At 37.0% G+C, this 17559-nt stretch overlaps 1 protein-coding gene across 1 annotated transcript in view; it reads left to right on the forward strand.

Moving 5' to 3' along the window:
- The first annotated feature begins 435 nt into the window (after positions 1-435).
- SEPT7 (septin 7) overlaps positions 436-17559 on the forward strand; it is a 65052-nt gene continuing 47928 nt past the window's right edge. Inside the window, exons 1-2 of the mRNA XM_010004361.1 lie at positions 436-561; positions 2309-2411. Coding sequence (XP_010002663.1) covers positions 2402-2411 — 10 coding nt within the window. The 5' untranslated portion in view covers positions 436-561; positions 2309-2401. The remainder of the gene's footprint in view (positions 562-2308; positions 2412-17559) is intronic.

The following is a 17559-nucleotide window of genomic DNA, read 5'->3' on the forward strand; positions in this document are numbered from 1 at the left end:
AGAAATACAAAATCCTGAGAGACACTTGAAATGGTGATGGCTTTGATCTTTGCACCTTTTTCACTCAAAGATAAAAGTACTGTGCAGTAGCATCCTGAAATGAAATTACATGTTCTGGTGAGCACCTCTGAAGAAGACAAATGCTCTTGAGCCTATTAGAGGTTCAGGTAGTATATGATAAACAAAAAGCATGTTGAGTAACAGGAATAAACAGAATTAATTAAATATTGAATGACTATTTGTATTGATCATTAAATGGCATAGGAGTAATGAAATTAAGCTGTCATGTATAAAGCTAAATTAAGGTCATGTGAAATACTATACCAAGCATACTTGACTAAAAGTTTTGTAGGTAATGTTGTTGGTCAAATGTAAGTAACTTTTTCTTTCCTTTCTTTCTCTCCTCACACCCCTGTTTCTCCTTCTGGATTGCTGCTGCACCTATGTGGACTCATTGCTGCGATGGTTCAAATTCATCGTTTCACTGGACTACTTCTGGATCTGTTATATTGATATCTTCAACCCTGGAAATGATGGAAATGTGTTGTTTACAAAGTAGCTGTAAGTATTATTTTGATTAAGATGTATTACAGCTATTCTGGAAATAGAAGAAGGATTAGAGTTTTAGTAGGTGGACTGAAACTGAGCTTAAGTAGCAGCTTGTTCAGAATCAGGAAGGGATAAAAGTTAAGAGAAAGCTGTTGTATTAGAAACACAAGATCTTACTTGGCACAGTGGTCAATACAGTGGAAGGCAACGTTTCAACAAAAGAAAAAAAAGGAATTACTGCTTTTAAAAGTTGTTGCAGGAATTCAAGAAACTCAGTTCCCAGTTTGTTTCAGTCTGTTGAGAAGGAGCACATTAGGAACAAATGCAGCTTTTAGAAATCACCATATTGAAAGCTTTAATTTAAATTTGTACACCAGAAATCAGAATCTGGCTTCCAATTACAGTGTATAAATGCTTGTATTAAATACAGCATTAATGCTAAGTGTAACACTACAAACTTCTTTTTGCTTAGTAACATTTGTATTTCATGATCTAAATTTGTGGACGTAAATGCTATAGACTCACTTAGCAGAGCAAACAACCTGAAAATTGCCATCTATTCTTGTTTAGCATTTCATACTTAGTATTCTTAAAGTTCTTAGTAGTAAAGCTATCCTGAATGTGGAGCTATATGGAATGGGAAGGGAAGAGAAATAAAATAAACGAAAAAAGGAATTATATTTAAACCCATTCTTCGGAGCAGAAGTAGAATTAAATTCCTAGATTGAATGAAGAGATGAGCTGTTTCTGGTAAGCATGGCATACCTTACAAGGTATGTAGGTGCTAAATATGATACTAGATATTTTACGTCTGGTAGGATGAATCACAATTGCTTTTCCTTAATAGTTATTTAGGACCTGCACTGCTAAGGATCTATTTAATATCTTATAGAGCACCCACTTATATGTCATGTAATATCTCTGAAGCATTGGCTCCTGTTCAGGGTTTTAGAATGTGGTAGATTGTATTCCTCACATGTGGTTATAGTAACAGATGGGAAAAGTAAAACCATCTGAATTTTTTAGTTCCCAGCTAATTTCTTTTTAATCTTTTGAGAACTTTCAGATAACAAAACAGCTGCACCTAAGACAGAGTTGAAGCAAAAAGCATGTTAAAAAAAGTTTCCCCATGACATAAGGCTCTTTTTGTAGTAGGCCATATTTTGAGTAACTTTTTCAAAGTACAAGGCAACTGAAGTTTTGCCTTTCTCAAGGGCTTGTTGAAATGCATGCTGCATTGGCATGGGTCTGGATCTAGACTTGTTGTGCAGGAACTAAGAACTAGGAAAGACTCCAGTTGTGAGACCCAAGAGAAGAATGTCAGCTTAATTCTTTTAGTATGAAGTCAGTACCAGCATGATTTAGGAGTACAGGAGAGCTACGCTCATACTACTTGCCTGTGTTTTAAATGGGCATTGGTCTAAGTTGGTTATATTTTAATCTGTTTGTGCTTGTACACTCTGGTGCTTCCACAGTCATAATGTGGTAATTGTACTTGCACAAAATGCTGTCAGCATAGCTGACTTTCTGAGCCAGTCTTTTTTGGTATCCAGTAAAAAACAACAACACATTTGTCTATGGATTATTGCAATTCATTGCAGTCTCTTTGATGTAGACATCTTAGGATGTTGGCAGGTTTGGTAGATAGCACCTTTCTGCAAATGTGAAAATGAAGTGAATATCAAAATAACTAAAAAAACCCCACCATATGCAAAGTAAGAAGTTACAAGCTTTTTTTCCCAAATGTCTCTTGACTTAGCAACAGAAGAACCTTGAAGGATATGTGGGGTTTGCAAATCTTCCCAATCAAGTTTACCGAAAGTCTGTGAAGAGAGGCTTTGAATTCACACTCATGGTAGTAGGTAAGTTTATTTGTTTTGAGTGGTCATCATTTGAGGTATATTGATTTAGCTCTTAAAATCTATGATGGTGATGTAAATACAGTTTTTGTGAGCTCATGAGAAAACACGGATCTTCCTCTTCTACACTGATAAATCTGAAGTGTTTGAAAAGAATGTGTTGTCTAATATGCAAATAGATAAGAGGAATAAGGAATGAGAATGGTATAGTTCATCAAGTCTAAGGAAAAGATTGGTATGGATCTAGTCTGAAATATGACTTGCAAGTATGACATAATAGAAGTAATTTGAACTTGGATTTTCATTTAAATAGAAAAAACAAACTCCTTTTACAGTTGTGGGTGTAATATGGCAAACAGGGATCCATCCAAAAGTAAAGTTGGGATCTTTTCTTGCACATAACCAGGCAGTAGGATCCTGTATATTCTGCAGTTCTGTGGCCACAAAACTTTGATACAAAATCAAAGCTTTAATTTAAACAAACATTTCTAGTTTGTATGGTTGCAAAGAAAACCAAATGTCAACAGTGCATTCCCTATGGTCTACAGAGAATGGGAAAACATAGTTAGTATAGATGAGGAATGTCATGCAGAACGTTCGTTTAGGCTTCAGTGATGAGCCAAATTGTCATCTGTCCTGCTGGGACATCGGATTTCCTTTCCCTTCCTGCCTCTTGAGTGCTTGCATGATAGTAGACTGTTACTAAGGTTGGCTGCATTTGTAACAGGTAGATACTGGATATGTGACTCAAATTTAACATGCTACCAGTTAATGATGATTATAGTAATGATAGTAATTTCAGTATTAGCTTATGATGATTATTTTAAGGGTGTTTTATAATAGCCAGCTGTCTCTTTGTTGATGGCTACCTTTATCTTTTGTAATTCCGATAGCATGATAGTCCTTTGATGTTTTGCCATCAATACAATGGATATCTTGCGCAGTCATTATGTGCATGTGGCATGTTACGTAATAGTACTATTGACAGATTTAGAAATCAAGGTCAAATTGATGAGAGCTTGTTGTAGATCACTTCTCATTTTCTTTTGATTACGAAGTGAGCTAGAATTTTAAAATGTGGTAGTTGCTTTTTTACTTTTGGAACTTGATTACAGGTTTCTTTGCAATCTCAGGTCCGAGTACATAATTCATTATTTGGAACAAATCTGTTAGGTCTTAAAGAAAACTTGGTTTTCTGCTATATACAGGAAAAAGGGAGGAGGAAAGGAGAGAGCTGTCTTCATGAAGTATTATTCCAGAAATAGTTATAATTTGTATTTCCAAGTTTCGTACTTGGAAAAAGCAAGTCACTTAAAGCACAAGTAGTAGATGTAGTGATGCATCAGAACTGGAGAAAGTGTGGAAAATTACTGTTCTTATATTTGCCTGCAGTACAGACTAATGCATATGCATTTAGGGGAACTGTTAGAAAACTGTGGCTGTTGAGAAGAAAAGTTGGTCCAAAATTAGATTGAAAATGAGATGTTGATCAGAAAATCTTGTTACTAGTTTTACATTTAATATTTTAGTACTTACTACTAGCACTTGATAGCATAAATTCAAATGAAAAATGAATTGGCTGAAATTTTACTGGAGGAATCAGGAGTAGTTTTCTAAATTAAAAATGCAACTAATTCTCTCCTTCCAACCCCCAAGTTTAGAAATGAGATTTGAAAGCAAATGTTTGAACAAAATGGTGGCTGATCTTTTAGTACTCTTAATTATCTGGGGAGGGGCAGGGAGCAAAAAGTATTATGTTCTGGTACTTGTGTGATGTGTCTAGTATTAGTATACCCTGCAAGGATGCATCTGTTTTGAATATGAAGATGGAACAGTTTGTATTACTGATCACTATTGTTGGTAAACGTAGTACTGTAATGTGCAATTAAATTCTTAGAATTTTAATTAACCATTGCTGCATTCATCCTTTGTGATGGTGCACTCTGACTTGGTTTGAAGTCTTCAGCTTACTTCATGATGCTTTTATAATTTTCTCCGAAGTTCTAGAATTTTATGCTAGTCTAAAAATAGTCAGTGCTGGCTGAATAAGAATACTGTATATACCGTCTCTCAAAGGTAATGAAAATATTTGCTTGCTCTTTCTACTACCAAGACATTGTGCATACATGGCTGCCTGTTCCTGTAGCTTGCACAATTACTAGTCTGCTGGCAATACTGTAAGTTCCACAGTGTCAACATGTTACCTGTTTGTTCTGAAATGGCAAATGAGAGAAAATACTTGTGGTTGCTAAACAGGTTCAAGGAAGAGCATTGTGCATACATGGCTGCCTGTTCCTGTAGCTTGCACAATTACTAGTCTGCTGGCAATACTGTAAGTTCCACAGTGTCAACATGTTACCTGTTTGTTCTGAAATGGCAAATGAGAGAAAATACTTGTGGTTGCTAAACAGGTTCAAGGAAGAGCTATAGACCGGTCAGCCTCACCTCCATCCCTGGAAAGGTGATGGAACAACTTGTTCTTGTGACTATCTCCAGGCACATCAAGGACATGGGGGTCATCAAGAGCAGTCAGCATGGTTTTATCAAGGGTAAATCATGTTTGACTAACCTCATAGCCTTCTATGAGGAAATTACTAGGTGGATAGATGATGGTAGAGCGGTAGATGTGGTTTATCTTGATTTCAGTAAAGCATTTGACACCGTCTCCCACAGCATCCTTGTGGATAAGTTGATCAGGTATGGGTTTGGTGACCAGGAAGTGAGGTGGATTAGGAACTGGTTGAAAGGAAGGAGTCAGAGAGTTGTAGTCAATGGGGTAGAATCTGGTTGGAGGTGTGTTACTAGTGGAGTCCCACAAGGGTCGGTGCTGGGACCGGTGTTGTTCAACATCTTCATCAACGACCTGGATGAGGGTATAGAATGTACCCTCAGCAAGTTTGCTGATGACACTAAGCTGGGAGGAGTGGCTGACACACCAGAAGGCTGTGCTGCCATTCAGAGAGACTTAGATAGGTTGGAGAGTTGGGCGGGGAGAAACATGATGAAATTCAACAAGGGGAAGTGCAGAGTTTTACATTTGGGGAAGAACAACACCATGTCCCAGTACAGGTTGGGGGCTGAACTGCTGGAGAGTAGTGTAGGTGAAAGAGACCTGGGGGTCCTGGTAGACAGGAGGATGACCATGAGCCAGCAATGTGCCCTTGTGGCCAAGAAGGCCAATGGCATCCTGGGGTGCATTAGAAAGGGTGTGGTTAGTAGGTCAAGAGAGGTTCTCCTCCCCCTCTATTCTGCATTGGTGAGGCCACATCTGGAGTATTGTGTCCAGTTCTGGGCCCCTCAGTTCAAAAAGGACAGGGAACTGCTCGAGAGAGTCCAGCGCAGAGCTACGAAGATGATTAGGGGAGTGGAACATCTCCCTTATGAGGAAAGGCTGAGGGAGCTGGGTCTCTTTAGCTTGGAGAAAAGGAGACTGAGGGGTGACCTCATCAATGTTTACAAATATGTAAGGGGTGAGTGTCAGGGGGACGGAGTTAGGCTTTTCTCGGTGATGACCAGTGATAGGACAAGGGGTAATGGGTGTAAATTGGAGCATAGGAGGTTCAAGGTGAATATCCGAAAAAATTTTTTTACTGTGAGAGTGACAGAGCACTGGAACAGACTGCCCAGGGAGGTTGTGGAGTCTCCCTCACTGGAGACATTCAAAACCCACCTGGATGAGTTCCTGTGTGATGTACTCTAGGTGACCCTGCTCTGGCAGGGGGGTTGGACTAGATGATCTCTCGAGGTCCCTTCCAGCCCCTAAGATTCTATGATTCTATGATTCTATGAAGAGAATAAGTTATGTTTGGGACCTGCAGTCTCTGTATCCAGCTGTTTTTGGGTGTTCGTAAGCGTTGATACTGCAGCTAATGCATTTGTATAGCAGCTGTTTTCCACTTGTCCATTTAGTCTGGAATTATCAGTTAAACTTAATAGATGTTAATAGCATGACACCTGGCTTCTTTGGCTTGAGCTATGTAGTATTCAGAAATCACTGGAGGAGCAGTGTTTTGGAGGGACATGAGGATATGGTTTTTCAGCTGTTATTGGCTTTTGTAGAAACAATACAGTTTCCAGTTTTAAGTATGTAAGGTATTTGTCACAGAAGACATAGAAAGTACAGCAACCAGCAGATCTGACACTGTTTCCAATAAGAATTTTTTCAGGGAGATCAGCCTGATAGAACCTTATACTGCTCATGAAGCACGAACAAACTCCATTAAATGAATATACCCCAGGCTGCTGAGTTCCTGTCGTTCTGCTGGAGGTGATGTGGGTGCTCATAGTTGTATGGTGAAACCACCTCGTGTCCTGCACTCCTGGTGTAGCAGTGAAGCTGGAAAGAGGACTTTTAAATTTGGTTTTGCAAAAGGTCGTGTAGTGGTTGAATAGCCTTTGAGTATGGTTTCTGGAGCAGGTTCAGGGCATTGGGTGCTACTTACCGGAGCTGACCTAGGGTAGTTGGGGGCATTGCTTTGGAAGTGGCTCCATTTCAGACATGTGGGCAGGGATTTGTCCTGTAACTTGCTCTTTGAGTCAGGAGTTGGTAAAATTACTTAATTTGAACATTTTAGTTCTAGGGAAGTCTTTAAATATAGTTGCTAATATTCAGGTGTTCTGGTGTTTGCATCAGATATAACTAAAAGGTGAAGTGTTTAAACCGTGCACATATGCATCTAAAAAGTTGATGTTAAAGTATTCCTTTCATTTGCAATGGTTTAGGAATAACCGAAAAGTTAACACTAATAGGAACTGGGATTACTCTATAATACTTGGAAATGTTTAAATGTTTATTGTGTCTATCTCATCAACTGTGTTTATGTTGTCTCTTAAGTTGTATAGCTTCCTTTGGTACTGTTTCTAATTTTTTCTTGATAATCTGAAGACTGAAATAGCTCATTTCTTATTGATCAGTTGTCATTTGACATAGATTTGTCTTTAAAAGCTTCGTAAGATAATGAATTTCACATTAGTCATTCTAAAAGGCTAATCAGTAGTTTAAATCATGCTCTTTCTGAAATTACTTGTTTTTGAGGAGGAAAAATAAGCACTACCCTGGAGGCTGAGACATAAAGAAAGCACAAATATGCTTTAAATTGAGCTTAATTCTTGATTCTTTCAAAGGAAGACATTCAAAGAGTGGTTTAAAGCAACTAATCCGGTATCTGAAATATTAAAGCACACCAGTGGAAAAAAATTTTGTTTGCCTCAGTAGGCTGCTTCCTTCATAATCTTGTGTAATCTCTTCAAGTATCAGATAGTTGTTGAAACACTTGAGAACCCGACATAAATATTTGGTCTGTTGGAAATCCAAAGTGTAGTCTCTGTGTTTCTCTGCTGTATGGGCGTTTTGGATGAAAGTACACGATTAGGTCAGATGCTTATGAAAAGAAAACTTTGAGAAGTAATACTACCATGGTTAGTAGCTCACAGTCAAAAAAAATCTTAATTGTGAAATGGTAGTCCTGTTTATTAATATCATTACACTTGCTTAAGTAGCAGGCATGTGTTTTCATTTTGGTTTAATCAGGTGTGGATCAAACAGTTGCTTTTCAGTGTCTTTTTTCGAAGTAGCAAATGAGGAAATATCTTTTGTCTTTCTTTTGTTGAAACTACACTGGTAACATGATTTGAAGCCAAAACCCAAGTAGATGCCAAGTCATAATTTTTAAAAGTTCTTATACACACTTAAAAATAATTATTTGGAGTGGCTTCACAGAATCACAGTATTAGGTGTTGGAAGGGATTTTGAAAGATCATGTGCTCCAACCCTGCTGGCGGAGCGGTGTCCGCTAGAGTAGGTCACACCAGGAGCACATCGAGGTGGGTTTTGAATATCTCCAGAGAAGGAGACTCCACAACCTCTCTGGGCAGCCTGTTTTAGTGTTGTCACCCTCACAGTGAAAATGTTTTTCCTTAAGTTTACATAGAACCTCCTGTGCTCCAGCTTGCACCCATTGCCCCTTGTCCTGTCACTGGACATCACTGAGAAGAGCCTGGCTGCCTCCTCCTGACACTCCCCCTTAAAATATTTGTAAACTTTGATGAGGTCACTCCTCAGTCTCCTCCAAGCTAAAGAGACCCAGCTCCCTCAGCCTTTCCTCACAAGGGATATGTTCCATTTCCTTAATCATCTTTGTGGCTCTGCAGTGGACTCTTTCAAGCAGTTTTTGCATCAAAGAAGGTGGCTTTTCATAGAGCTATATGCTTTCAGCTGTTCAGGGTCCATAAACCTTATTAGAGTTGGACTTTATTAAAAAATAAATCTGGTTTGTAAAGTGCAGAACACATATGGTAAAGTGACTTTGCAGAGCACCTTTCTACACAGTTTCTATTTCTTGAACAACTGGTAGCTTCTCCTGGAAAGCTGTTTTGAAACCTCTGCTGTAGTAAATTGTCTGTTTTGATTTCTAGTGGTTGCTTTAGCCTTGTAGATCACCGGCGGGTTACAATTTACAGGAAAATGTCTTGCAGTATGGTTATAGTGTTTCATTTGTAATTATATGCGCATTCAAATGTTTTGGTTTAAACTTGGCTTTTTGGTATGGACTCAAAGTAAAGGGCTGTATTTTGCAATACTTGAAGTTATGTTAACAAAAAAGCACACTCGCTAATTAAAAAACTTTTGTATTGTCCACTGAAGAAAACTCAGACTGGTTTAATACTGGCATGTTCTGTTGATGGATCATGTTCTGATTAGAATTACCATGTTTTTTGTTCACTTTCTGGGGCAGTTTATTTATCAAAAAAACCCCGTGGTACCAAGAGCCTTGGATGCTGTCAGATACTTGTTCTTTGCTAGTTCCCCTTCCCAATTTTAAATCCAGGAACAAAGTCATTAGACATAGGAGGATAGGAAAAATAATCAAGTGAAAAATTTAGTTCAATTTAATAGAAACTGTTTTGGGGTGCTCCCAGTTCTTGTTAACCTGCTGTGCTTTGAAATCCTCTTAATTAAGGTTTCTGTAGTGTCCTTTCTACCACAGTATCTGAGTATGTGTTTGGCTTTTGGTGTGACCTTCACAGTTGGCTGTTCAGGATCAATGAAATATCATTGCTGAGTATTCATTGCCTAACTTCGCCATTATTTTAGAGTCCTGTAGGCTCTAACTGTACAAATACAGCTTTAATTAAAGCATCCTTTCTTTTAAACCTACTGGAGGAAAAAAAATGTGAGTTTTGACCTTTCCAGTCAGTTCATGGCTTCCCTGAGCTATATTGTTGCATTTTTGGTTATGGAGCTTTCCCTTGTTTATACATACAGTCAGAGGTGTATACTGACATATCTTAGAGAAAGCATATAATGGAAAAGAACTAGCTATGCCTTTTTTATTCACTTATTCAGAATACCTCAATTGTTCTAATTCTCTCATCCTCTGAAAACTGTCACGTGTTCCATGCTACCACCTTGGCTGCAGCCCATTTTGAGCTCCTTGTGTGAGGGCTGACTGTCTGGTGCTGCTGTGATAGTGGGCTAGGGCCAGGTTAGACAGCACCCTTTCAGTTCCCAAAGGGTACTCTTTCCTAAGAAAAAGCAGTAATCTGGGTTCAACTGTTGTGTAGCAGATAGGGCTCTCTTAGGAAATGTTATTTATTTAACTTTTTTAAGATTTTTAAGTTGGAGTTACTCTGTTGACTTGATTATGAGGTTTCAGTGAAGTACAGAAGTAAGAAAGGTTCTTTGAAAAATTTTATAACCTTGAAAATAATTTACAGTGTTTCATGTGTTGGTTCTCCAGTGATGGTGTCTACAGAGTATTAAAATTAATAGCTTAATTCTTACATATATCTGGTGGGATGCCAAAGCAAAATATGTTGAATTAGGAGAATTGGCAGAGAGAAAAATTAAAGAAATAAAAACTGTGGGATTTAGAATGGAACTAGCATATTCTTAGAGATTACATGTTCCTCTGAAATAATCTCTACTGATGGAGTAGTGCCTCACAAATATCACTCCTTTATCTGTAAAGAGCTTCATAAAGGTTTTTTGAGAAGGCAGAATAGATGGACTCTGAATATCCTGTGGGGAAAAAAAGTGATTATCCTCCAAGATGTGACAGGCCAGTAATCTAACAGTGAGTTTACTGGCCTGTAAGATGAATGATTTTTCACTGACTTACTTTCAGGTAAGAACTTGAAGTATAGAGTCATGTGACTACTTGGCTTCAATTAGAAAATCTTCTCAGAGATGTCTTTTGGGTTTTGGTTCTTTCCCTCCACTTTCTTTTGTAATGCACTGAAATACAGTTTGTGGCATTCTTAGGCTTCTTGCCTCTTTTGTGGTATTTTCCTGTGCGTTTTTCTACTGTTGGATAAAGAAACCTGCACAAAGTCTGAAACCTGAACAAAGTCTAAAACCTGATGGAGGAAGAGAAACTTTTTACAGTGTATTATTGATGAAACTTAGGGAAGGTCAGATAATCTGCCTATTTGAGCTTATCTAGAAACCATGGCTCTTCAGATTCCCACAAGTTGCTCTTAGCATAGTGGTTTTTAATCACTCAATCCGAATAACAGCATTTTTAAATCTTTTTTTTTATTTTTTTTTTATTTTTTTTTTATTTTTTTTTTATTTTTTTTTTATTTTTTTTTTATTTTTTTTTTATTTTTTTTTTATTTTTTTTTTATTTTTTTTTTATTTTTTTTTTATTTTTTTTTTATTTTTTTTTTATTTTTTTTTTATTTTTTTTTTATTTTTTTTTTATTTTTTTTTTTTATTTTTTTTAAAGCTCATTTTAAACATTTTCCTCATTGTGCAATTGCTCAGGCTTGTGCTGAAGGATGCTTAAAGACTCTAATGGCCGGAACTGAAGTGGGTATTTAAAGTGATAGCTTCTCTATTCTCAATTTTCATTGTTTGCAGCTACAATATTAGAATTGTAGTGCATGCTGGACGACTTTTAAAGAACCTTTGGGGTTTTATTCTCCTTGACTGTTTGGATGCAAAGCTTTTTGACTAGATTATATGAAAGCAGACTTCATTGTGGTGTCTTCTACTGGATGTGTGCTGTCACACAGACCTTGGGTTCTCACAGCTAACCTTACTTTACTATTATATTAAAATACTGCTGTGAAAAGTTAAGGAAAGGTTTTGTAAAGCTTTGGTGCTTGTATTTAAATTAAACAGAACTCTTTTTTGTGTGGCAGCATTTTGGTTAGAGCCTAATTTATCTTTTTAATTTTTTTCCTGGCAAAGGTTTTTGAGAGAAGAGGCATCTGCCTAAGTGAGTGAATTTGAAACCATAATTTGGCAAAAATCTGCCTGTAACATAATTGGTTTTATTTAATGAAAACCATCTAATAAGATACTGTGCTCTGCATTGTGTAGGTGTCATCTTCACTGGTTTGTTTTTTTTTTGGTTTTTTTTTTGTTTGTTTTTTTTGTTTGTTTTTTTTTTGAGCTCTGGAGTTTTTCAGGACTTACCTACCCAATTCTGTAATGGTATCAGCTCTCTTCAAGCCAGCTGTAACTTCTGCTGTGTTTCTAACTACATAAATATTTTTGCTCTATGGTTTATCTTATCCTAGTTTATTATTTCTTCATTTTATTTCTAAATAAAAATGTCCTTGCTGATTTTGCACATCTGAATATGTATCCACATGCACACAAACACAGTTACTCTGTTGCTATTTCATATATTATTGCAACTTGTTTATTACCTTGAGTTCAGCATTTGAACCTGGTCCTTTTTCCTGCTAGTGACAGGTTAATAGGTTGCAATTTAACTGAAATGAGTATTTTTTGGACATGAGAATAATAATAATTTTAGTCACTGCATGGTGTTCTAGTTATGCTTTTGTAGATGCTCATAGGTAATGTGTTTAATGTAATTTGTGAACGTAAACATCTTAGAGAAGGTACTGAACTAATGGATACATTTTACTACTTAAATTGATAATCAGGTGGCCACTTGTTTTACTGTACCCTCAAAAGTTAACAGATTGTTCTGAGCTGTCACGGTGCATTACTGGGGTGCGAGCAAAATGTTGCACATTTTATAAGCAGTGACATGTTAGAAATCACACTACTACTGTTTCCAGGTCTTTAGTCCTGGATAATCAGGTGCCAGTTTACTGCAGGACTGTTTTTGGGACCATCTTTTCAATGAACCCAGAGTAAGATTCAAAGTGAAGTATTTTTTTCTTTTTAATAGATTAAACAGGCTGAGTGAGTTGAGAACTGCTTTTCTCTATTAGCTGAAAATGTTAGGCTTGCCTGCTGTATCAGGAAATGCTGACAATTTCATGAATGAATAGGTTAATATGGTAATCTAAGTGATATTCTTGGATGGAGTATTTGTGGTCTAAACTTCTAATTGTAGTAAAGCCACATTGACCCATTAAATGTGACTCTTCTGGTTCGATATGCATGTTTTGCCTCTGGCTGATTTTGCAATAGTCAGTTCAGATCTTCAGTGAATATATTTGAAACTGTTACATTTTGTTCCTTTTTCCAGTGTTTTCCTGGATATAGCATGGCACACAACTGTTTAATTTTCGTGTATGTTTTTATATTGAGCATTTGAGCATGTTTACTGAAAAATAAGTTTATAGCATACTGTTGTCTAGAATTTCTTCTATTAAAGAAAATCAGCATCATGTAAAGTGTTTGTTTCTCACTTCTGTTGTTACAGTCTGTTTTTCCCACTAATTTAACATAATAATGAAGAATATTCACAATTATAAGTGGTTGGAGGTGAGAGGCTGACTGTTACATGGTGAAGGTGACTGTTACATGAAATTAGTTTTCTGTTTTGAGTTCTTGTTAGCCTTTGCTTCCATCCTGATTTTTCTTCTATGTGGTTTTGTTACTCATACCAAGAGCACAATTGTAAGAACTCTTACATTCCTTCTGGAAATGGTGCTAAATTTCTCTTTGTTGATATTAAGTGTGTATTGATGCCATTCAAGTTAGTTCCTTCCCTCTCTTAGGCTTGAAGTGAAAATTTTTAGGGGGTCCTGACTTCCTAATTTCCCAAGCAGTTCTGGCTTTGTATCACAGAATTTTTCACTTCTGTCATTAGTGTATCTTTAATTCATAAATTATGCTGACATAAGTAAAACTACAAGTGTGCCAAAGTTAATGCATAGTTGCATAATTCTGATAATTCTTTGCATGAAACTTTTGCTGGGAAGTCTAAAAGAGTGTTTTTCATGGGACAGAAATGGTCTGTGATTTATTTGAGGGAATCGATCTCTTGGCAGTCAGCAGAATGAGAAGCAATGCAATGGAAGGAAACAAATGCAGGCTGGGTGAGGGCAACAAGTGTTGGTTCTAGCAGCATTTGGCTCTGCTTTTTTACTGCTTGGGGTACATTAAGTGGTGCTGCTTTCTGTGTAAGGTGAAAGCTTGCTTATTAAAAAAGAATCTGAAACATTCACAGGTGACATCTGTAACTGCAAACAGCAGTGCTTTTTAAAATGGCAATTTTGCAGTCTGAAGTCATATATATTAAGTTTTGAATTTATGGACTAATCTTGAGTTCATTTTCTGTTGTGGAGATGGTTGAAAAATAGTAATTTGGTGATCAGAAAGCAGTTGTTGGATGTCTGTGGGACTAATCTTGAGTTCATTTTCTGTTTTGGAGATGGTTGAAAAATAGTAATTCGGTGATCAGAAAGCAGTTGTTGGATGTCTGTGGAGCACTGTGCAGCACAGGCTAATGAGCACTGTGATAAAAAGAACTGGGAAACAAACCACTGCTGAAAAATATAATTATCAGATAAGCAGTTGGTGGCTCTTGATAAGCACGAATGGCATGAAGTTGAACAAGAAAGGGAATTAACTGCACACATGCATTGGTCTATGTGGTGCATGTCTTCTGTCTGTTAAGGTAGAAGTAGTATGCTTTGTATTCAAAACTGTGGTAAGGAACCATGTGTTTTAGAAGCAAGTAACTTCAATCTTTAGTTTGTTACAGAACTTGCTGTCCTTGATCTATTCTCATTGGAAACCTGGTGGGTGTTTTGTTTTGGTTTTTGTTTGTTTGTTTTGTTTTTTACTTTAAATGTTACTTGCCAGTGGTATAATAATGTTAGGTTGTTCTACTGTGATGGAAATGCCTGTTGTCAAGGTTCTGGTTGTTGCCAGTCAGACCAGACAAGTTTAGTAAAAGGATTTGAACTATTGCACCAAATGTAGTTGGATTTGTATTCTTTGGAAAAATCTGATTTTTATTACAAATTAAGTAATCTCAGGAATATTCTGAAGTTGTATCATGAAAGATCTGAATGGTTTACCTGTGAGATAATATTCTGGTAAAGAGCTAGTTGAGCTTTTATCTGCAAGTATCTCCTCAAACTCTTATGATGTGAATTTGTAAAACATTTACTTTGTATTTGTATTAAACTGTGATCCATTAATTTGCCTTTACAGCTGCATGATTTTTCTGAGGAGGAGACACTGCTAAAGTTTTTGTCCCACACTGCAGAGATAAGAGAGCTTTAGGTTTTCTGCGAGTAAACCTTTTTGTTTGTCTTGAAAGTCAGCAGTTCTCTTTTACCATCTGTTCTTCCTTGGTTTAAGGTAGGAGAAAGTTTGTCAGTTGCTGAGTGTTTTTTGCTTCACTGTTTTCCTTAATAGCTGTTTACTTTGGCCATTGATGAGGAGACTTTGCTTTTTTCTTTCTTCCCACCCCCAGAATATGCTTTCCATAACAAGTGTCACTGTCTGTTAAAGAGGCCTTTGAGCAATTAATGTAGTAACTTGACAATAGTAATACCGTTGTCTTAATGTAGGATGGCACAAGCAGAATGAACTCCTTTAAAAAACCTGTAGGTTATCTTGACTCTGAATGTCAGTTTTCCTGGGTCTTGGATAACATGTGATGGTGTTTTGCGTAATGCCCTGTGGAGAGGTTAGCAACATAAAATAGTGTTCAAGTTTAATTGTAATTATTTATTAAAGGATTTCCCCTCTGAATTTACTACATTTTGTTCACCAAAATTCTAATCTTGTATTTCCAGACTTCTGGCGAAAGAGTCAAGGAATGTTGAAATCTTTGACATGGTGGCACAGGTTTGTAGCTGACCGTTCTGTGTTCTGAGAAATAACTGAAGTTGTGAAAAGAAAGGTATAACCTTGTTAGTGTGAGTCTTCTAATGAAGAAAGAAATAGTTTTAAACACAATCCTAACCACCTTGTTTCCATGTGCTCTGAAGGCTGCATGAGGGAACTAGTGCAGGAATTAGCCTGAGTGAGACAAGTCTCCTGTTCCACAGCACCACCATTTTATGGCCCATCGATTAACTTGAGTCAAACTGTAGTCAAGTCAGACCTTGAAGAGCAGAGTCTTGTCTGCTGTGCCAGATCCCATCCTGTATGAAGATTTCTGTATCAATAAAAATTGCATTTTACAGGCACTTGTTCTGTAAAGTTGGCCTACAGTTTTTCCATTTCTATTCTTTTATGATCCAGGGTGGTTACAGTGCATAAAATTTTTATTTCAAGGGAATAGTTTTTCTCCTACTCCTTCCTGAGTAACTGAGGCTAAAAATCTAAACCAATTGCCACTGCAGGGAAGTGTCTTCTATCAGTGATTTTGCAAAATCAGAACTTAATAGAGTAACACGGTCTAGTGGTTGGAAACTAAATCCATGTACTTACCTTATGAGGAAATATGCACTGTGTCTGAAGTACAGTCTTGCTCTGTACATTTTGGTCCTTCTACCTGCTGTTGTTGAACTGTTTAATAGCGAGGTCACTCTAGAATCAAACATTTTTAGTTAATGTGAAGAAATAAGTTGAAACTGGAGTCATCAGACTAGATTTTAGCCTTAAGTTTTGAGTTGCAACAGTTTAGTTTGATTTATCACTGCTATTTCGGTCCGTACAGTAAGGAAAAGGGTATGGGTGTTTTTGTACACTTTTAGACTAGCGTTTGAACTGACAACAGTGTCCACATTTTTATTTGACTGTGAATTTATCTGCTTTGGTCAATTTATGTCAAATAGCAAGCATTCAGATAACTGAATCAAATAAAACTGACTCGGAGGAGGTATTTTATGAACTTTGAAGATACTTGGACTGTTTGAAATTCTACTAAGAAAAACAGCTTCTTCTTGAAGTTGCAACAAAAGCATTTCTTCTGTAACTAATTGCAAAACATTTTTATATACCGGTCTAATTAGAAAGTAGTTGAGACCTACAAGTTCAAAACATCAACTGTATTATATGATCAACAGGCAGACTTCCTGGCAGTATGTATCTTGTTCCTCAGTTTTGACAGTGTTCTGAAGTTCTATTTTTTTTTTTTTCTAAAAATAAAAATGTCTTAGAAGTAATTTGCTTTGGGGGCATAGTGTAGAATGCTGTAATTGTATTTTCTAGTGCCTATATAACTGTGTTGAGTTGCTGCATGAGAACAAGCAAGGATACAGACAGCAGGATAAGTAGAAAATAGAGGAAATCAGGAGGATCAGTATGACAGTAGCTGAAATAATGACATAGTACTGATTTGGAGATAGTAGGTATCTGTAAAGATGGCTGAAGAGGTCTCCTGTAGCTTGCCTGCTGCAGTTATTTGAGACATTTTAAAAGGCTTCAGAATAGCCCTGCTGCTAAGCGTGAAGCAGCTGCCATTTCTTGCTCAGTTTGTAACTAGCTGAAGTTGGTGCCTTTGGTTTTTGAGAAATAGTTTTAGAGTTTAATAGCATCAGGGGGCCTGACTGTAGATGATGGTTTGCTTTCTTGTTTAATGCTTGTAACCTCTCACAAGCACATGTTGTTAAGAAGTAAAAATAAAGATCTCTATCAACTAGCACCGTAAACTTTGGGACATAAATGGTATTTCAGGGAAAAATCACTGCTTTCTTGCATGCCTTTTCAACAGAATCATGGAATAGTTCAGTTGGATGGAATCTCTCGAAGTCATCTGGTCCAGCTCCCATTTGAAACACTTTAATGTGCTTTTTCTTGGGCTTTTGCTTTTGTCCTCTGTCAGGAGGAGGATTATTGGGTTACATAAAAGCAGCTAGGTCCCATTTGAAAGTCACAAATTATGACAGTTGAGGAGTGTTTCAGGAAGGTGCTGGGTATGGAGCTCTTGGTGACACCAAAGGTTTTGGGTTCTGTACATAGCTTTTACTGAAACAGCTTACTGAATTATTTTAAAATGTTAGTGACCAATTGTCTGACTTCATGTTCCTGCTG

The sequence above is a fragment of the Chaetura pelagica genome, unplaced genomic scaffold (genome assembly GCF_000747805.2).
Source record: "Chaetura pelagica isolate M959 unplaced genomic scaffold, ChaPel_1.0 scaffold319, whole genome shotgun sequence".
In the NCBI taxonomy this organism is placed as follows: Eukaryota; Metazoa; Chordata; class Aves; order Apodiformes; family Apodidae; genus Chaetura; species Chaetura pelagica.